This window comes from Necator americanus, chromosome I (genome assembly GCF_031761385.1).
Source record: "Necator americanus strain Aroian chromosome I, whole genome shotgun sequence".
NCBI lineage: Eukaryota > Metazoa > Nematoda > Chromadorea > Rhabditida > Ancylostomatidae > Necator > Necator americanus.
In genome coordinates, this window is record NC_087371.1 from 27,969,834 (window position 1) to 27,992,285 (window position 22,452).

Here is a 22,452-nt window from a genome sequence, read left to right on the forward strand (position 1 = left end):
TTGTCGTGTGTCACTATCTTTGAAGCGCCATGTAGCCTATATAGGATATAGGATGTAGAATCCTAGGATATAGGATATAGGATTATAGGATTTAGTGTTGGAAACGCTAAAGTGGACGGGAAGATAACAATAGTAGATTTTGAAAAAATCGGAAGAAATAAATAGAATAAAAAATAATTAAATAGAATAAAATAAAATAGAATAGAAATCATTTGTCAGCAAATCAAATAAATAATATAGTAATTCTTTTTGAAGCTACACATAATTAGTTGATTCTTAATTTCTAGGCAGTGTTTAATGAAAAATAACAAAAATATTCACTGCGTTTTTTTTTTCTGTACGACGGGAGAACACTAACGCTCACACATTAAACACGAGTTCTTTGATAGGAAATTTTAAAGAGAAGAAAAAAATCGATATCAAAACATTTGCGCTCTTTTGAAACGATGACTAAGATGTCCGGTCAGAATACTGTTAGTTTCTTGGCTTGGATTTGCTCTTCGGAAATTGTCCAATTTGCACTTAGCAGCTTAAATTAGCTTTTTTTAAATTCTTTTCTCAAATAAACTACGTTTCTCAAATAAACTACGTTTATTTGCGGAAGTATCTCCTATAGAAGAAAATTGAGTCTCAGATAGTTACCTGACAGCTAGAGTACTGTATCGTTTTTTATTTGCCCTCTACATATTTCAGCTATATTTGTTAACCTTTACGTGACAACCTTTATGGACACAATACATTTCTGACAGAAAAAAAAACTTGATTACCTTCTAAACAACATCTCCTAAAAGGGAAATGTATGTCTATCCTGAAAACCCAATGGCAAATATATGGTAGAATATCGCGAACAATATTTTTCAAAAAAAAACTATGTGGAAATTTCAATTTTTTTATCAAGGAGTTGAACAAGTACAAAATTTTGATGTGCATTGATGCAAATTTGATCTACGTGGAGAAATCCAAAAGATCAAAAAAAAAAAACCAGAAAGTTCATGCATAAGTCGACCATTTTATTCCTCGTTACTGCCCAAATGTGGGGAATCAATATCATATAATTATTTCCGGCTACCATTTCGACGATCATTCACTTTGTTCATCGCCCGTTGATTTTTCGTGTGATTTCAGAATCCATTCAGAGAAATTTTAGTTATTTTGAAGAAGAGGAACACTTCCCTCTCGATTTTCGACGAATTCTTTGAAAATGTTCATTGAATTATTTCCCGGGAAATGTGCACATGTTCTCCGTCTCTCTCTTTCTCACATTTTTAATTTGTCAGTAATGTTCAATGAAATTTCAAACATTTCAAAAAAACGCTCTTGTTACCATAATACCCAAGTAAAACTATTCTAATCTTGTTTTCAAGTTTCGCTACATATTGAAAGTGATAGAAATATAAAGAAAAGAATACAGGGAACACAAAATTAATCATCCAATCGCACAAACCAGATCGAATCACATGGAACTGTGATCGAGGATCTATGTTGATCAAAGCGAATGACATTATCTCGTGCTATCCGCTCACTTTACTGATTCTTAGTCTTCCTCCTCTGAAAAATTCGATTGCATCAGAATCGTTAGCGCAACTGCGCCGAATTTCATGCCGTTTTCACCCGAGTACATGGAAATGAGTAAGTTCTCAATTAGGCGATTTATCAGCAAGAGTCTACAATTTCCCTAAAAATATGGCCCACTTCAAGGTCGATTTATATGGATTTAAAAAAAAATCCATCCACTATCGAATCTTCGTACTATTTCACTTAACGACACTATTAGAGAACAAAAAGTGTATTTTCTTCTTGGTAGCTTTCATGGTCATGAATTAAAAGGTGGAAAATGATCAAATATTAACAAAACACTAGATTCTATCAATATCTCTAACTATACAATAACATTCCTGTGCTGATAAGGTCTGCAGTGGATTCATGTCATTCGGGAATAGCTTGTTCTTCATCTTCTACGACAACCTGAAAGATTCGATAACATCAAAAACCGCCCGTTAGACACTCATGCAAAAATCAAGCATATGCTTTTCATGGCACACCTGTATGATGCCGGAGTGAAGGGCGAACAGAAGAGAGAGTGTTAGGGCTCCCAATCCGAAAAGGATGGTATCACGCAGTGGCAGATCCTCCTGGGTTTGATTCGACTCGGTTGTCGCCGCCTAATAAAACCGTGTGAAAGAGTCAAATTAAGCCCAAAGAGTGAGAAATGGATAAATACCATACTTTTTCAGCTTCTTTTGCTCTCTCGGCTTTTTGTAACCTACTCTCCCACATTTTCCTTTCAGCCTTCTGCATACGTAACTGTTCCTCTGACGGGGGAAGATAAATCGACGCTACTTGTTCAATGAACCTCACCTGAAAGGGAATAGTTAGGAAAATGGCAAGAAAACCAGAAAAGAAGATGCGTATAAAGATAGATGGATGCTCAGAGTACTAAACCCAACTGACCAAATTAGGGCAAGCTCTCAAGTGAAGCTGAAGCCGATCGTTTGGGAGAGGTAAACGCAAGAGCGGTGCCAAATAACCAAAAACCAAAGCATCCAGAGAGCTCGGTCTAAAGCCCGAGCATTCAATAAACTGTAAAACGACGCACAAACTCTTTCGACTTACTTATTTCCACAGAAGAACTTGTTGTCACCAAGTTTTGCTGAAAGCATATTCAAGGCCTGAAAGTACAAGAAAATAAGCGGAGGTCTGAAGCATTCGAAGTACTACTGGAGTGGACAAAAAATATAACTCCGTTCTCTCTAATTTTTTAAAGACAAGCAGTTGTTAGAATGTGTTAATCTAAATGAAGATGTCAGTGAAAATAACGTCGCAAAAAATATGCAATATCATATACGAATAATGTTGAATTGGCGGGATTTTCGCTACACTCAACCTCACATGAAAATACAATAAAAGAGTAACAGAAAATTAGAAAATAAAGAAAATGCGCGAGCAAGAAACAGAAAAAAAATTCTCCCCAAATTTTTTCCAATATAAGAGAGCACTGCCAATAATTTCCGTGCCAAAAATTGTCGAGACGAATCAAAATGGAATACTAAACATGCATACTTTAATATACAACAAGTAAAGCATTGGCCGCTTAACACATTTCCAAAGTAACTCCGGAAAAGTTCGTTTGCGTCCCTTTTTAGATAAAAAGAGAACCAGTGGCCCTCTTTGTGCAAATCTGCCCTGAGAACGCTCTCAAATCGAAGATGGAAAGGGGAAATGGGCCGAAAGCGAAAGTTCTGGACTGAAGGAGCGAAAGGAAATTTGAGCTCAATAGGCATTGGTAGGCAATTCATGCGAGGAGACAAGATTTTCAGGAATCTTGACGAAACGATTAATTCTTTATGAGGTTTTGCTGGAGATAGTTTTGCTGGATGCGGGTAGGTTGAGAAGAGCGCGACACACTTCGGCAAAGATAATCACGACGGATAATGATATCTAGCCGCCGATAGACTCGGGTGAGTCAAGAACTAAAGAAGAAAATGCTAATGGGCTTCAAACTGTTGAGAAAATCTGTTCACTGTTATGTTCGAAAAAAATCTGTTCGAAATCCACTTCATTAGCGAGTACTTGGAAAGAAATTCCGCATGCATCGCTCAAGAATATATAAGCATGAGAATAGTAAGGAGTTAAGGAAAAAGTAACAAGAAAAGCTTGTTACAAATTAAAATGATTAGTATCTGACTAAATTTGAAGGAAATTGTTCAATACCTCCAATCCGTCTTTCATAATAGCAGTGACAGGCTTCTCAGAGAGAAATCGCTGCATGCGCTTCCTGCGTTTCTCCAAGTAGTAGAGACTATAGGGGAACGACAAGCGGGAAGAAAACCAGTGATGTGTGACTGTGCTGTAGTTCAAGTCATCAACCCAGAAGGTATGTAACTAAAAGAATAGAACATTAGTATATTGTTAAGAACACATGACAATTAAAGATGTTCAAAATTACCACAGCCGGATTGAGATATTGTTGCAGATAACAACTAAAAGCATCAATCTGCGATCTTTCAGAAACGGTCAGGTCCGCATCGATCACAACTTCTTGCCCGCTTTTCCGCAATACTTCAACAAATCTAGACGATAGTAATAACATCAGAGCATGGAAAATAATTGAATATTTCGCAGGTTACATACTGAAAAGTAATGCGCTTTGAAAGTCTTTTCTTCCTCCTCTTTGAAAGTCTTGGAAGGCTTCTCCAATTAAAAAAAGCAAGAAAAATGAAGGGAAGAAACGCAGATGAATACTAAGAGAGGATGAAGACAGGTAGAACAAATACTGGGCCCTTTGGATAGTCCTTTTCCCATTAATCTCACTAATTGTTTTGCTGTACGGGCGCTTTAAAATTCTAGCTTCTAGGGATTGAAATTCCACCTCATTTCTTAGAGTATGGATTATTGTTTATTTTAATCGGAATCTAAGATCATAACATAATCCGATTAAGTTCGAATTCCAGAAAACCTCCAACTGTGCACGATTATAGAAAAGTGAAGCAGAAATCCAGTTCCTCCAAATCGGTCTTTGAGGAGACTCTGACATCACGAGAAGCCACCAAACTACCAAAGAAAGATTTTTTCTAATATTACGACAACGGAGAATTTTAAGTATACATAGTTACACAAAAAAAGAGACATAAATTTAATTCCTGAAAATTAAGTCCCAACTGTGCCCTAACACCAAAACAAACGACAAAAGTGATAGAAAAACATTTCTGAGACCACGTACTCCCCTTTACAAACCATTACACTAAAAAAAATAGTTGAAAAAAAAAACAAGAAAAAGAGAGCTCCGAACAGGTTTTTGCGCTCTTTGAAGGGAGGGGTCAAGTCGTCCACCTACCAGATTCAAATATATGTTCAGATTTAGGATACCAAATTTATTTTCAGCATTTTACTTTAATCCCTATGCACCGAAAGCAGTTGTGTTCACACTGCATTGTTGTAGGTGTAACACCGTCCGCTCAATTCAAATAAAATTTTCCCTTAAAAAACACCCCCAAAGTCTCTTCTCTTGCTTTTTTTTCATGGTCGTCTTATGCGCATCGGTCCAAATACGGAGAAAGAGGTAAAAGAAGGGCAAAATCTTAAATGCAACGGAACTCCAATCACCTGAGCTCTCCGCACCAGCAGCATTTGTTCAGACCCCGGATAGTTATTTATTCAAGTTGTATATCATGTTCGTAGCACTTGTTTGCGAAAAAGAAAATGCGAACATTGCAAACAAAAACAGAGTGATCCATTTCTTCGAGAACAGCGTCACACCAGTAAAGCACTGTTGAGGAAAGAAAGGAAGGAAAAAAAGTTAGTACCGAAAATACCAACTTGTCAAAATCGGTTATGGTTTTTCCTTGATTTCCAGAATCGAGCAAAGCCGGGTACTCTCCTAAAAATACAATGGAGAAATCTTATGAAAGTTTCACGAACATTACCTTTCCAAAAGTCTAAGTCAGTCGGTAAGAGGTTCCGCTGTCTGCACGATCGATCGGAGGTTCGAATGCGCCCTAGTGCCAAGTGCCAACCCTGTCATCCCTCCGGGGTCGATAAATTGGTACCAGACTTGTCCGGGAGAATAAAAACACTGACTTGACACATCCGGCTAGCCCCCGCAAGTCATTGTATGGGCCAGTTACACGTTCGTAAACCTCAAACGATTCTGAATTGAAGTGAACGTGGTGGCACATTCCAAGTGGAACGATTAACGCCAGTCACTTTATTGACTTCAATTCTGGTGCAAGAGAGCAAGCGCTTGTCGCTTGCTCTCTTGCACCAGAATTGAAGTCATTTTGTTTCGCTTGCTCGAAATGCCACGGTGAGATCCTCGCAAAGCTCGGGACGACATGGAGGCAAACGAGTTTACTATCAGAGTATAACCACATGAACAACAACACCACAAGTCCTGCTGTTTAGATTCTACTTTAACAAATAGATATAACGGCATCAGTATATACGTGGATAGCTCGAAACGTGGCGCACTTATAGAGTTAAACAAAACTGTAAATAGCGCAAGTAGAACTGTTTTGATGTCGACTGAAAACGATAACATGACACTTATTTTCTCTCAATGATTCCTGTACCATACATCAAATTTCCACCCACGTCATTTGGTAATGCGGGACCTATCCTGCCCTTATGTTTTTCCTCTAGATTTATAGACAATAAATGCATCTGTAGATGTTTCCAATCTAAAGTGTTATTTTCAACAAGAAGATCTTGGTTGTGTTCACCCGTAACATTTTCAAAAAAGTATTGAAAAATATCAGACATGGCCTTTTCGGTGTAGAAAATTTAAATCACACCAAAGTTTTCCCACAGTAACTCATTCAAGCTTTTTTGTTGAATTAAGGCACGGACCAAGAGCTTCCATCATAGAAAAGAATAAAGCGACCGGCGTTGAACAATCCATACGGGGATGCACTTATTCATTCGACCTCAGTTAGGAACAACTTGAGGCCTATGAACCCTTGTTGGTCTGTACAATAACTTGCGGGGCTAGTCGATGGATCAAGTCAGTATTTTTATCTTCACAGACGAGTCTGGTGCCAATTTATCGATTCCGGGAGGATGAACTTTTCGGCTAGCACTAAAGCCATTTTGAATCAGTGCCTGTTCAGCCGAAGCTCAACCTCTTATTCATTGTGGTACATCCGCCCAGCTCTCACATTAAAATTAACCATGAACACTACGAACTTGAACGTTTGTCGTTACTTCAATACACTATATCAAAATAGAGCACAGCTATTTAAAAAAAAGAAAAAGGAAACGGAAACTACGTACCGTTAGGCGAATTCCACGGACTACTAGAATATACAACGGAAACTGGACTGGCGCACATTTTAGCACATGCCTATAGAAAAGACGAGTTTTCAGGAACCTCTACATTCAACAAGCGGCAGAACTTACCAGAAACTGAAGACAGCTGACATCCACCGAAGGTAATCCGAAGTCTGCTGGCCAAACGTGCAATTCCATGGATTGTTTTCAGGATGCCACCAGTACTTGCCGGCTTTAACCTAAATACGCGGTTGAGAAAAGCAAATTTAATAGCCAGGTAGGGTGATTACATTCGCGAAGCAAAATTTCTGACTATTTCATTATACAACAGAGACAGGATACGGTAAAAAGAACCGCATGATTAGCATGATAAGTCGTAACATTCCCAAACTATTGACAACATTTTCTGGACGACACGAGGCCAGAAAACCAAACTCCAATCAAATAAAACAAGAATAGTCACGAGTGTCTCATACAATTTGTAACTGAACGTTCCAATATTTGAAAGGCAGTTTTCACCCGGATAAAGAAAAAAGCTTACTACTGGAAGAACTTACTACTGGCATCTCATATGTACTTGCCTCGCAGGGCTTTAAGGATAGTGGAAAGATCGTACTTTTCGAGCACATCTCCTCTACCTTTCACCGTTATTCAACATATACATAGGTTGTAATGGAGGAATTAAGAAATGTATAGAAAAGTGGGGTCAGAAATGGGAGCCCACTAAGTGTCGCCGAGAAATGATTGTGTTACTTTTTCTTACTACAACTCGCAGAAAACTATGACCAGAGTCACACTAATTAATCGAAAAAAAGGATGAAAAAACAAAAGTCCCACTGCTACTCACAAATCTTGATGTAATCACTGAAAATGAACAGAATATTCCCACAAGAAGTGAATACGTGAAAATTAATGTACGCGAAAGTTCACGTACGGCTGTCGTGCTCCAATGAACACTTCCGCGCCATTCAACATCCGGATTTCATGAATGCGCCGTTCGTATTCGTCACCGTAGATCGGGCAAATCTTCACATATTTTGTATCTATGGTTTTTTGTGTTACTTTTCTCTTTTCCTTTTCTTTTTTCTTTCTTTTATGTGGGTACAAGGCTGAGATGATTCTCTACTAATGCGACCGTAAAAGTAGATCATAGTATTGTTATCAACCACTTTGTTCCCTCCCAGATGAGCATCTCCTGACTAACTTCGTTCGTTCGTTAACGTCTGTGATTTTTCAACAATATAGATTCATTTCCACCTCTCATCAACCTTTATCAATTGCATATCTTATTTTCTGGTTTATTTCGCAGGCATGGCGGAAACGAAAGTTACGGAAGCAGCTTCACAACCTTTCAGTGAAACCAATCGTGGCACTCCTGTCCAGTCCACACCAACAACACAGGTTATTGTTTACTCTTACGTTGCTACGGTTTCTTTCAGCAATAACAGTAACAAAAGTTATTGTTTATTTTTATTTCGGTACGGTTTACTTCAGCATCAGTACTGTACTAAACCAATCCTAAGAACCAGAAAAGACCAGAAATCAATCCTAAACCAGAAAAGATGTATAAAAGATGGTTAGGCTTATGTTGAAAATACTCTTGTTTTGTATAATAATGGATATGAAAGCTTTAAAATGCACCAAACTGGAGCTATACACAACATTTTACAATTCGATCTTTACGGAAGCTATTTCGTTCTTTGTTTTGTTTTTTTTTCTGTATCAGGAGTGAAAACTGTGCAGTTCAGCACTCCTGTCCTTCTTTGTGCTGAAAATATTTCCAAAGACTATCTTTGTTCGCCCTTACGTCACTCATGTATTGATTGCTCTATCTCTAATTTTTGCTAAATTCAGTGGTCACTTGTGATGTCCAAACAGATACATGACGATTTTTTGTTTAAATGTGTTTCATAATAGTGTGTTCTGTTATTGATAAGATGAACACGAATACGTGGTTGACCGTTTTTCGCTATGATCGTATGTTTTGTTGCTAACTATGTGAATCTCTCTTTAGAAAGAATGTGACGATCATAATTATGCCGCTTTTAAACGCTAATGCTTTGTTTGCAGTGTTATGCCGCCAACAATATGGCCGAAGACGCCCACATCTTGCGTTAAATGTGCTCGAGTCCTTTTTCAATCGCTAACCTTTTAGTGCTTATCACAACAATACACCGCAGATTGTGAACGCTGGCAAATATAGTTGTCTTCTCAGCTATTTTGTTCATTTAAGTCTGAAAATAATGAAATTGTGGTGGTCATCCTAGTGTTTTTCATTATTTTGATTTATACACAACTAGAAGCCCAATATTTAAAATGTGGCAACATTTGTTCAGCTTTAATGCACGTGAAAAATCGCTCGAAGTGATTGCCTTCAACTATTTTCAAAATAAAAAATGTTTCCATAGTTGCGTGTTATTTAAACTCAATATTTCACCTTCATCAACTGAAAAGTTAGCGCGCATGATGTCAAGTTCAGGTCTAGATAGACAGAACTCCAAATTTTTGATGAAAGGTGCCCATGATGCCGCTTATCATTTGTTTGTTATTCTTTTTTCCTGGTACTAGACTCTTCCCATTATTGGTACAAATGCTTCATACATATTTCTTAATTGCCGCCATTTTTTTGGTAAAGTATTCTTCCTTGGTTTTTATTCTTAACCCTGCAGTTAAGAAGATGAGTTTTAGTTATAATACTCACTCTACCAATTGTGAAACGTTTCGATTTTTCAGCATCGCTCACCAACTTCCATACCAATGTTTGTAAGTGCTCGACAATCGATTTATGGTCCATGCCCGGTCGAGATGGATTGTCCGCATTGTCAGGTAATTTCTGGCTGTTGCTGTTTCACTTTTCTTATTTTTTTGTTTATGAACGATAGAACTGTAATTTGGTTAGCATTTTTTTTACCGCACTCTATTTTTCTCTTATTTTTCTGTTGTTTTTTCTCTTTCAAACATATTCTGCGAAAAAAAAATTGTGCTGCCTTCATTGATATAAATATATTCTTTCATGAGAAAGTGTGTTAGAAACTGTTAGAAAATCCCGTTTCTTACTGTAAGGATCACAGCTGGGATACGCTTTGCTCGACTCTTGAAACATAATTTTCTTTGCGAAATTCTAGTAAGTTGAAATTTACTTGCAATATTCTATAAAATCTTGCGTACATTTCATGCACTCATAATTTTCGATGCATGCAGTAATAAATAAGTTTTCGTGTGAAGCTGTCGGAAGTTTCTTGGATATGTGAATAACGTTTATCTCACATTTGTGGATTTTTCTGATGTAACCTCGAAAGAGAGCTTCTGCGACTATTGTTGCTATAAGTATCTGTCTTCATATCAGGTTTGTCAGAAATCTTCTTCCAAAACTTAACCTGACGATTATGCCTTAAACTTTTTTATTTTGAAATTTGCTGACTCACCGCCACGTTTTCGGTTTTTCGCACGAATATTCTGCATCACTCTAGGCTCTCTGTACATTTAACAAACGCGCTAGTGTATTGTCATCATTTGTGCTCTATTCATCTCGTGAGCTTCGATTTAACTTGCGTTTGAGGTCGCCTGCCTACGAAATTGCACGGAGTTCCGGCTTACAGCCAAATAAAAAGTAAGACTTTACATCATGCTGTTGTTCTCACCCGAATATGTTCGTTTGTTTAAAAAAATGTGAGCGTACCAAGTGTCTGCAAGAACTTGTAAACTTGCAAAGAACCCCAATCTAACCAAATAGCATAGGTTTCGAGAGTACCTTTTTTGTCGTGACCTCTGTTTGTTTAAAAGTTCAAGAGGGGAAGAAGTTTTTTTTTTCTCTTTTGAACTTCATTCTGAACTCTTTACCTCACTTTTTACATGTCTAAATTCGCCGATGCTGAAATTCTACACTTGGGTGACTATGAAGTTGTCTATGGCAAAGGATGTACTTTTTTTTGGCCTAGTTATTCATTTATTCTTTTGTGAACAGATGTCTATCGCCAGTTAAAGGCATCACCCCACGAATCTGAGATGGTACGGATTTCAGGTGGAGTATTGGTATACGGGATGGGAGACTATGGACTTCGTCCATTTCTTCCTAATTGCCGTAAAAAACGGCCCGGAAGATGCGGCGCCGCACAAGGCTGGCGCGCTCCAGTCGAGCTCATTGTAGAAAATAGTGCGCCAGAACACCTGAAGCCGTATCTTCCGGGACGTTTTTTACGGCAATTACGAAGAAATGGAGGGAATCACCCCCCTCTCCATAGTCTCCCATCCCGTATACGAATACTCCACCTGAAATCCGTACCACCTCAGATTAGTGGAGTGATGCCTTTAAGCCTTTCTGCAGTTGATGAGATGTATTGTCTGTAGAAGCCATATTTGCTGAAACTCTTCTAAACACTCATAACGAACTCAATCAACTCTAAGACATCATCAAAGTTGGATACGTAGCTAACGAGATATAAGCTACCTATGTAGCTGGGCTAACTAACCATAATTATGAAAATTACATTCGAACATATACTGTGGGGCAACTCTATTTGCTGCATTATAACAATATTTTCTCAGGATCTTGCTTATTTTTTGGTGAACTACACATTATAACGTTTGTTTTGCACCCAAAATGTTTTTTTTTTTTTTTTTGAATATTCACTGTGTCGTATTGCACGGATCATGTCCTAACTGTGTAAGAATGAAGCGATACAGGATAGACATTAAATCAGTGATTATTTTATCAAAGTTGCGAAGTTAATATCCTAATTTAGACAGCATCAGAAGGTGTTCTGTTTTGATCTCTTCTTAGATTGCAATTATCATGTTGTAATGACCTGTTTTTTTTTTCTTGTTAATTTTTAGTGTCTATTTTAGGCACACATTGTATCTCACATAGAGCGCGTAGCTGGTGTTCTTCCCTGGATCCTGTGTGGTATTTGCGTATTTCTTGGGTTTTTCTTGTTTCTAATTCCTTGGTGTTTCTGCTGCTTACCGTTCTGCATGGATCAATGCCTTGACGTCGTTCACTCTTGCCCTGCTTGCAAACGCCATCTTGGCCGTTTCAATCGTGTTTAAAATACTAAACAGCTGCTATCGCTATCGCAGCTTTACATAAATTTCGAGTAATTCTAATCGATACTTTACATGTATTTTTTTCATTGCTCACCTTGTTTGCATACCAGTTTCATAACCGTGTTATCTATATTTCAAAGAAAATGCTTCTGTTTAAAAGCACCAAATACGTTTGCATGTGAGAGAGGCGCGTAAAGTGTTGAGTTTTGAGCTTAAATCAAACCCCATCCTATAGGAAAGTTTCTGAATTCACTGAGAGACTTTTGTGGAATATTTGAGTTTCGAAGTTTAACAGCGGTGAAAGTTTCGATTGTTTCTTCATAGCCACAGGTTCTTGCCTTGCAATTTTTTTGCTGTACTGTTGTTTTTAGTGTATTGCTTTGTTCCATATTTTGTCTGTTGCTGCATTTTAATGACCACTGACCGCCGTCCTAGTCGTAGCTCCCAAAATCGTTGAAAACTGGGCAGTAATGGGATTTCTGTTCTTTTATTTCATCGCTGTCTATTTATTAGACTTCAATTAATTTTTTCGTGCGATTTGTAGTGGTATTTATGTAGCGTTCATCTTTCTTCTTTAACTGCGGTTCAAAACCACTGTACAGCTCTTGTTTGGCGCCATTGCCCTTCATTGCTTTAGTGCTGCTACTTTACATTTTATAGAGTAGAAAAATTCGGCAAATCTCATGGAGACTGCTACATCTTGCAACTGATGTGTCTGTGCATGTAATTGCACGGACAATTTCGTACTAGCTGATAAACTAGCTCTTCTTCTTTTTTTGTGGTTTGTGGATTGGAATAGAAGATATACAACACATCCATGCTTTTCTGTCATTCAATTCGGCTCGTAAGCATAAGTAAATGGGAAACTGTTGGAAGATGCAGCACTCTACAAGAGAAGTCCTGGTGTTTCACAAAACTGAACTGTACAGCTTACCAGAATATCACGGGCAGTAACCATTACCTTCCATTGCCGTGGCCTACGTCCCTAGTTCTCGTTGAGTATTAAGCTTCTATGTATAGATCTATTTCTATCGCATAATCCATTAAATTTCTCTCATCATCGCATATTTTCACAGTTCGATGAAATGTCGTTTACTGTTCGCATAATGTGCGTTGAAAATTTTGCACATTCCTTCTGAATTCTTCTACTTCTATTCTAGTTAGCTTTTGTTAACATCATTGCCGGGTAAATTAAGAAATAAAGCCTTATTTATTTTTCTCTTTGTTCTTGTGTTGTACGAATACGATCTACAACTAGACATATAGAAATTTTAGTAATTTGTCTGTCGAAAGTGGAAACGTAAAAGAGAAGGAGCTTTGATCAAGTGCTTTTTCCAAGACGCCTGTATGTGCCTATCCATGCTTTACACGACGGGCAGTGATGCTCAACATCCTTGAACGTTTCAACACAGAACGGGACCTGAATTCATCTATAGCTTATAACGTGAAGAAATCCATGGAATTGAATTGCACAAAACTCACCCATAGGAAGAAAAGTGGAAGTACAAAAATTCCGGCGATAAGGATCACTAAGAAAGCGACGTACGTGAAGAACCCGTTCACGAAATGAAGTTCGGTTTCACCGTGATTCTGAAAACAATTCCATTCGTCGATTACTAAACTAATTTATAATTTGAGCAGGAGTAATCCCAACAATTGCACTACAGGGTGAATCAATCAATGGAAAAACAAAATTCAATGGTTTTAATGGAACTGATTAATGTCAATTGTTTTAATGATTTTAACGACATTTAACTGGTATTGACTATAGTTTTACGTGTAATTTGTTACTGATTTTGTGTAGTGCAATGAGGAAACTGCATTAAGAGCTTTTCTTCTCGGGTACTTCGCGTATTGACCTTTTCATTTGGCATAAAATGGAAGGACCGCAAAAATTGCTAGGAGTTTATGAATGAAACCTTTATTAGACTGACGTTTCGGCTTTTCCGTCGTCTGTAGAGGCCTGAATAGAAGTTGATTAGAACAATCTCATGCCTATTATAGTCGGGTCAAAACAACATGATGCACGGTGGATTCGCGTACGCGCTCGAAACGGCGCAGTGGAGGCAGCAGTTGGAAAAGTGGGACCATCGAAAACTTCAGCGATGGGTGGTGCCAGCAAGGGTTGCGGTACGCTCCACCGCTTCGAGAGAAGCCGCGTACGCAACTGCACCGTGTGTCATGTTGTTTTAACCCTACTATACGTCAAGTGTCGCACTATACTGGATCAGTGTTATGTAACAAGGAATGAGTTCTTGCCACCTGTATCGCTCCGTGACCTACGACAGCCTGATATTGTATGTGTAGATCAAATCGTCTATATCGTCCCTGACGATCTTCGCACTGCAATACTCATTCGTTGGTACACTGAGCAGCGACAAGTGCTTGCTACAAGCGGCCGAAGATCCGGTGGAACACTACGTAGGACTAGTTTCAATCTACATGTCTTCCGCTTTCACTATCTTGAACGATTGCTGAAACATTCAGTGAAGGTAGTGTGACACTTGACGGATAGAACGTAGGATTGTCCCAGTCAACCTCTATTTAGGCCTCTGAAGACGGCAAAAAGGCGGAAATTTCAGGCAAATAAAGGTTCCATCTAGAAATTTCGTAGAGATACTAGTAGAAACAAAAGTATGCCGAGATTCAAAGACAGGAGAACGTCTAAGGTGTTAGGAGTTCATTTTTGTCTACGGAATAAAACAGCTTCAAGAATGAATTGTACTTCTTCGATTGAAATTTTGAACGAAATGACACCTCTATCAGAATCTGTATGAAAGGCTCGCTTAGCTCGAATCCATTCCATAGCCACAGTTGGATTCACCGCTTCCTACAGAGCATAGGAGCTGCTTCATAACCTTTTTTCTTGAGATATGTGCATAGAGTTTTAATTTTTGACAAAACTCATCCTAGAATTTTCCCAGGAATTATTTCATTATTCCTCGTTCAGGAACACAAAGGAGCGGAACCGTTTGATGAGATTATTAGATTACTCGTGACATTTTTAATAGATTTTTCCAAATGCACTTTTTTTAGGAGACTAGTTAGGAGACTTCCCTCTTACTTAGAAAGATCACTTATGAATTATTAAGGTTTGATACTAAAAGCAAATTCACAGATAGCTAATGAAAGAAACGTGACATTTTTAGGAAATGATGACAAATAATTTTGTGTTTAGAATTCACTACTTTATTCAAAACTACTTAGTTTTCGCAAGTTGAAGCACAGAAGATTTTTGTTCTTTGGATATCTGCCGGTTCGTAACCATCTGGCGTAGAAAATTCCTTCGGGAAAGAAAAGGATTTGTGATCCGTTATATGGGTGGTCCTGTACAGGTCGTATGACGGTGCCCATGTTCTGGACCGCTTACAGTGATACCCTCTCGGAATTTATCGACGATATTTTGCTTTCGTTTGACCGGTGTCTAAACTGGTAATAGAACAGTGTATTTACAGAGGTTTTCAGCAAAAAAAGGTGAGCTTAAGCGAGCTCCAAAATTTTCGAGGGTACGTGAAGAAGAGGATATGAATGTGAGCTTTTTAGCAAGAAAGAAAAATGAAAGTAACAATCGAAAAAACTATCGACGATTTTTTTTTCGTATTGCGATGATGTACCTACACTAAACCACCGTATGTTTGTATTTCCATGAAAAACAAGTGCGAAAACGAATTTGCCTGTGAACACTTACGTTTACCAGTGATTTTCTTCGCTGTAGATGAAGTCCACAGAACGAACTCCTTTTCGAAAACAGTGATTTCAATTATTATATGTTTTGCTACAAGGAAGCGACCCAAAAAATAAATTCACTCATGTCAGAGTGGATATTTTTTTTATAAAAATGTATACGAAGATATACATACACACGTTTGACGTGCTACCCGTCGCGAAAAGTACTGTGCCAGGTTCCATTGACAAAAAATTGGGTCCCAATTTCTTAACAAAAGTTCTGAATCAGACAAAGTGTGTTTTCGTTTTCTTTCTTTCCTTTCTTGGTGGGCAATTGGTATGAGAATAAATAAATATATAAATAAACTAGTAAATAAAATATAAACAGCAATAAGAATAAAAAGAGGTCAGAAATCGAAAATGAAAAGCTCCATGTGGATCTGTTTTTTTTTAAATTTCAAATACATAACTTTTTTGAAATTTGTCATCGTTTCTAATCCAAGGGGGAAGAATGTATAGTGTAATCACCATTCATTAGTATTTCAAAGAGAATGAACATGCTTATCCACACAAATGCGTCCGTCGCGATTGCTGATCCGTGTAAAAACGACTCCGGGGGAATAGCAGAGGACAGGATCGCATAGCGTTCAGTATGTAAACAGAAGAGCATGTGAACAAGATGTTAGCGCATAAAAACCGATCACACACACCGAAGATTTTCCGTTCGAATGCTCGTAAATTAGCGGATGAAGCATGCGGCGGCGCATGCGTTTGAAAGCACTAACATATGATCCGCGAACCAACCTTCGCCATTCACCCATATCTGGATACCTGCACTTATAACTTGTGCTATGAAATTAATGTAAAATCAGTGCTAAACTATGAATAAGCTCAGGATCGGTCTGGATTTCCCGACACTTCCTGCAGTTTCAGAGTTAACTACTGTAGATGAACGTCCGTCCTTGATGCGATATTGCTTCTACAATAGTGGAAATCGATCCGACACAGGTGAATAATAATTAACATTTATTTATTTATTTATTTACTTGTTTATTTATTGACATGGTGAAGCTTTGTCACAGTTCTGCCTAGAACGTACAAATAGTCTATTCTTGTTAGAGAAAAAAATTTCATAGTCACATACATAATTCAGAAGGAAATCCCTTCGCACTAAGAGGGCTAAAATGAACACTAGTAAATTGTATCTTGAATAAACATTGAAAATTTCCATGAAAATGGATTTCTATAAAATTCGAAATTTTGTTGTAGATTTACAGGAAGCAAAATTCTGTGGAAATTTCTTTTGTGGCAAAGATTTCATCTGGGGGATTTATCTTCCAACATTGATTCGCTTACGATTTTCTTTTACAAAATAGGATTTAGGTACTCCTACGTGAAATACGGAAGTTAAAGAGGACGAATGAAAAAGATTCTACTGACATACACTAAATGAATAAAACAGGAATAAAAAGATCCTTAGATGCAGAAGCAGGAAACCTCAAGCGATCCACGTTCGGCACTGGATGTTTTGAGGCGGGTGAGCGATGTGCTCCCGTCTGTAGTGAGTGGAAGAGGAAGAGGTGAAGAGAGAGAGAAAAGAGGAAAGAGGAAAGAGAGGAAAAAGAGAGACTGTGGGTGGAACGAGACGGACGAGTTGCGTCGGACGCATCGCATTCATTCAGTTGAACATGTGGTGCCCCGACCAGATTAATTCATAAATCGGGAAACAAACAAACAAGAGTAGGACGAGCACAAGATTACGATATTTCCTGCTAAGAACCCAGTTCTGATTCGTTTTCCACACTACTGGTCAAATTCAGCAAAATCTGAGCAAATTAATTTTTTTCTTCACGTGTTTGCTTTTGTATGACCGTACATATAATGGAGTACAATAACGTACAAATGATAATATAAAACTTTAGATGATATAATGATGCTGAGAGGGATGAAATCGTATGAAATATCCATTAATGCTGCATCAATATTATCCTAAATCGATAGCAATCGATATATCGATATAACAACAATAAAAATTGAGCAAAAAGGTAGAAAACCAATGTGAAGGCGTTGTGCATGCCCACCACAAACATTATAGCAAGATTAATCTTGTTTGCTACGCGCATCAGAAAGAGAGGGAGAGAGAGGAAGTGAGAAAGAAAGAAAGAGAGAGAAGGGAAAGAGCGAAAGGGAAAAGATGAAGAATAGATTTGCCCACTATCACATTTTTTTCGAGTAGGTTCATAACTGATGCCTGTTTCCCTCGCTAACATTTAGTCCTTTCGAGATAAAGCGAACATTGGAAAGAGAGAGAGAGAGAGAGAGAGAGAGAGAAGGAGAAAGAAAGAGGGGGAAACACAAGAGGTACTAGGATTTGCCCATTATTATATTATTTCGAGTAGGTTCACAACCGCTGCCTATTTCCGTCGCTAAGATTTGAACTTTTCGAGATAAAAAGAAAATTCAGAGATCAAAAAAGTGAAAATCCCAAGTTCCCAGCGTAATCGTTCTCCACTACGATAATAATGCAAACATAGTTCTACCGTAACCACCGCATGTGAGCTGCCAACGAGTAACCATCATCCATTTTTCTTAACTCTTATTAATGCTACTATTGAATTTAAGCATGCGGAGTACCATGCGTAGAAACGTAGGAGTGAAGTCCTGGCTTCGAAAGAGGATCCCCCGCCGACAGTGTGGATAGGTCATCACATCAAGAGACCTACGATTAGTGCACACATTGATCGGCCACTCGACGTTCTTCTGAGAGGTTCGTACCTCTAACGAGGTATGTGTATCCGCCGAGATTTGCTATTGTAAAAACTATGACAGGGTCCAGAATACCAATAAAAATATCCAATAAAAGTGAATAAACCAAATTAAATGAGAAAAAACACAGAAGATTTCTTACCCTACATCTGGGACAGTCGAGTAATTGTGGCCGATCCGACAAGTACTTTTTGGCGTTTACCATCATTGAAGGTGTATGGGACGCCGACCTGTGGAAGTTTTTCAAAGCTCAAATAGATGGGAATTTGTTTGGGGCTAAAGAAAGAATTTTACCTGTGAATGGGAATGGGCACAGATTTCGTGGGTGGTGACATGACAGCGACGACGAATAGTCGACTATTTGCTGCTGTGCCCTGTGCTCGGTGGCGGCGGTATCCACTTGTGTGGAGTGCGCGGCGCTCATCCAACGCCCAACTCGCAGGACTCAACGACGACGCTCCTCCGACTCACAACCATGGCACACACACACGCACGGAGGCACAGCTACTACTGCATAGGCGGGTCATTATGTGATAGGTGGCGGTGAATTAGATGTTCTCAGTCTGCGTTCTACTGGTTCTTCCGATCCAGAAAATCATCAGTGGGGGTTCTTCAAGGTGTAGAACTCGTCACCTATCGGTCTCATGCATCCTACAGTTCACTCATCGAGAAAGAACAAGAGAACTGAGCGCATCTATCCGTGTTCCCTTACTAGTTACTCTCGACCGCTACCTAATCATCGTTTAAACTCCCTCACTACAAAAGACTAATCCGGAGGAAATTCTTAAATCCAGGCCAACTACTACCTTTCAAGGATCTGCATGTTCAGGCACGGAGAAGTGAAAGCATGATTTGCAAGCTTTTTTTTAGTGAGAACTTTCGTGCGTCCAGTTCGTTTAGTCTCATCGGTCCTCTGCAAAACGTCTATGTAGTGAGTAGCAGACGAATGACGTAGATCCACGGGAAATGTGATACCTGCAACGAGGAAATCATTCCTAGCAGCGCTGGATGAGCTGAAATCAATCCGTAACGTATACGCCATGCATACAGAACTAAAAAGAGTCAATAAATGTTTTCACTAATTGAGCCGGAATAAAAAGGGCCATTTTGTAGTGCACGTGTAGGTAATTTTTACAAATTCTTCGAACAAATCTTCGGAATTTGAAGGCTATATTTTTCTATACTTTCGAAGTTTGTATTGCTCATGGATAAAACGTTTTAAAAAAGCTAAAGTATGATTATGTTCTGAATAATAAGTAATGATAATATACTATAATACAAATACAATAATATAATATAATGTAAGTACAATATAAGGGGCCGGTATCGGTAAGAATAGTAGTTCTTAAGAAGTCCGCTGTGGTCCTACGGTAGATGGTTCGAAACCGGCCTGCTGCCAACTGAGCCCTTCATCCCTTCGGAGTCGATAAATTGGTACCAGACGTGTCGGCGGGAGGATGAAAACACTGACGTGACACATCTGCTGGCACCCATATGCAGGTCATTATATTTCTATTATAATATATTATAATTGTTAGACCTAATCGACTCGCTCTAAAACCTCAAAAAATCACTGATTACAGTAAAATCCGTCGGCGCCTCCCAGGTGGATTGTTGTTATTGTTCTTTTTTCTTTTTTCGTGTTAGCTTTCACCCTCGCGCACTCTTCGCTGCAGTTAGCGATCGTCCCTCTCGCTCCTAACCGCTACGCTTCACTGGTGGGCAGCCGCCTTTAAAGGCATCACCCCACGAATCTGAAGTAGTACAGATTTCAGGTGGAGTATTCCTATAACGGATAGTAGATTATGGAGAGGAGGGTGATTCTGTCCATTTCTTCCTAATTGCCGTAAAAAATGGCCCGGAAGATAGGGCACGTGCAGAAGACGGGGACGCTCCAATCGAACTCCTTGTAGAAAATAGCGCGCGAGAAGGCCCAAAGCCGTATCTCCCGGACTGTTTTTTACGGCAATTAGGAAGAAATGGACAGAATCACCCGTCTCTCCTTAACTTATCCTTACTATCCCCGTATACGAACACCCCACCTGAAATCCTTACCACCTCAGATTTGTGGAGTGATGCTTTTAAGAATTATATCTATGTAAGTAGAAGTGTGAAAAATCGATGAAAAATAAAAATAAAATGAAATCTTTCTGGTCTTTATCTCATAGAATCAAAGCAATCACTACAAGAAATCTTTCATTCCTTCTTCAGAGTGTTTCCAGTTTTGAACTCAAAACGTAACATTAGGATCTATAGAGTATCATAAGTTGGTTCCTCAAAAATCTGGATTGTCGAGTCGAAGTATTGACCAAGGATTTCCTCTTGTACATTTAAACACGTGCTAGCTTAAAATTATACGAGTATCGACACCGTATTGATAAAAAGTATGCATTTTACATCGTTCAAAACAAGCAGCTTAGTTTATTGTTGTCTCAGCTGTTTCATTCCTGAATTAAAAATTGGAAAACGTTAGAAGAATTATTGGAAAAGCTGATAAAATAAACGCATGGGGAAATGAAAGTAGGAAGATTTAAATTTCGGTCTATATTACTGTAATACTATAATCCTTATAGTCGCAACTTTAAAAAGCAATCTAACACCTTTTACTGTTTACTTTTTTTTCAGTCTTATTCCTTAGCAGCCATGTGTCGCTTTTATCACTCTATACATTTTCTGAGGTCGACACGTATCAATCTGGCACCGGTCGTCATCTGCTTCGCCTTGTGCTTCCGATGTTGGGCTCACCTCACTGCATAGCCTGGTGTCGATCCTCAAACCAAGCTACTACAGTGATGGACATATTTCAGTCCTTTCAAGCTTATACAACATCGTTCATATGTATTATTGTGTTCCTAGTTTCGTTTCCGATGGATTAAAAGCATCACCCCACGAACCCGTGGTAGTGCGGGTTTCAGGTGGAGAGTTCCTATACGGGGTCGTAGATTATGGAGAGTAGGGTGATTCCGTCCATTTCTTCCTAGTTGCCTAATTAAAACACAGTCCGGAAGATGCGGCGAGTGCACATGGCTGGCGCGCTCCAATCAATCACGTTGTAGAAAATAGCGCGCCGAAGCGCTCGAAGCCGCATCTTCCGGGCCATTTCTTACGGCAATTAGGAAGAAATAGACGGAATCGCTCCTCTCTCCATAATCTACGATCCTGTGTAGGAACTCGCCACCTGAAACCCGCTCCACCCAAGACTTGTGGGGTGATGCATTTAATCCGTGGTAAACTGTAGGAATCTTTGGGAGTAAAATAGCGTTCGAAGAAAAATCAATCGCTGATCTCAAATATGCTTCCAGAATTCATGTTTTGACAGATATGTGGTTTGAAAACAGGCAAAGTTATCCCAACTTTCGTTAGTTACTTTCACACCTCTGCAATCCTGCCATTTGGGGATATCCCGCGGATATATCTCCGTGGAAGGAAAACGTGTTCCTAGGATTTGCGTTGATTTGTAAAAATTGGATAAAATGTCTATTATATCCGTAATCAGGAGGTTATTTAAAGGATTTTGGTACCACACATCATGTGTAGGTTGGAAATTTCCACTCTCTTCCGAAACTGACGAGTGTGCTCCATTGAAGGTAAATAAAAAGGCAATTTTAGCTGTGAAAAAATTACTCAGAAAGAAAAATGTATTGCATTGGCTCTAACTCACTGTGTTCGTGACGTCATCGAGTCAATTCGAAGAAATCGGACCTCCTTCACTACCTACTAAAGCTGTTCTCAAGTATTGGAACAGATTAAAAACAAAAAAAAGGTGTTTTATGACATACGGTGTTTATTTTGTGTCCATGACACGCATCCAAGTCCTTTGCAGTTCCCCACGGCACAATTCTGTTCTTTGTCACGAATTTCTGCGAGTAGGTCGCGAGTGTTAAAATGAGGTCAAGATTTGAGGGAGATTATTTAAATGTATGGTGTCGTTATCTTCTATTCTTATGACTTCTCGCTCATTATCTTATGGTATTCCACTGCGTTCGTCACGATGTAGAATTATGGAAATATTTTTGTCAGGTGTGTGCGGTCATAGTTTCAAAGCAGAAGCCTTTTGTTGTTGTCGTTTTTTTTTCTTTTTTTTTTTTTTTGAAAGTCTATTTACTTTGAATGAGAAGTCAATAAGATGAAAACACTGCTTCTTTCGAAAAATTCATTCGAATAATAGAAACAATAAAAAAATACATCTAAACACAAAATAAAACAAAAATA

General features: G+C 38.7%; 3 protein-coding genes across 3 annotated transcripts; 1 reads left to right on the forward strand and 2 right to left on the reverse strand.

Moving 5' to 3' along the window:
- Positions 1–1,926: 1,926 nt before the first annotated feature.
- RB195_007086 (uncharacterized protein) lies at positions 1,927–6,963 on the reverse strand (the record flags this gene model as incomplete). Its single annotated transcript, XM_064180520.1, has 10 exons — positions 1,927–1,965; positions 2,043–2,162; positions 2,227–2,358; positions 2,452–2,557; positions 2,614–2,669; positions 3,712–3,882; positions 3,947–4,070; positions 5,317–5,377; positions 6,769–6,838; positions 6,895–6,963. 10 exons carry the CDS (start codon positions 6,961–6,963, stop codon positions 1,927–1,929), a joined length of 948 nt encoding a protein of 315 aa, XP_064037385.1.
- Positions 6,964–8,076: 1,113 nt separating this feature from the next.
- RB195_007087 (uncharacterized protein) lies at positions 8,077–11,811 on the forward strand (the record flags this gene model as incomplete). The annotated part of the gene is made up of 3 exons (XM_064180521.1): positions 8,077–8,166; positions 9,499–9,591; positions 11,611–11,811. The coding sequence occupies 3 exons, from the start codon at positions 8,077–8,079 to the stop codon at positions 11,809–11,811; spliced, it is 384 nt and encodes a 127-aa protein (XP_064037386.1).
- A 1,318-nt stretch (positions 11,812–13,129) lies between these two features.
- On the reverse strand, positions 13,130–18,575 carry RB195_007088 (uncharacterized protein; the record flags this gene model as incomplete). The annotated part of the gene is made up of 4 exons (XM_013445196.2): positions 13,130–13,228; positions 13,291–13,398; positions 18,383–18,470; positions 18,535–18,575. 4 exons carry the CDS (start codon positions 18,573–18,575, stop codon positions 13,130–13,132), a joined length of 336 nt encoding a protein of 111 aa, XP_013300650.1.
- Positions 18,576–22,452: the final 3,877 nt, after the last annotated feature.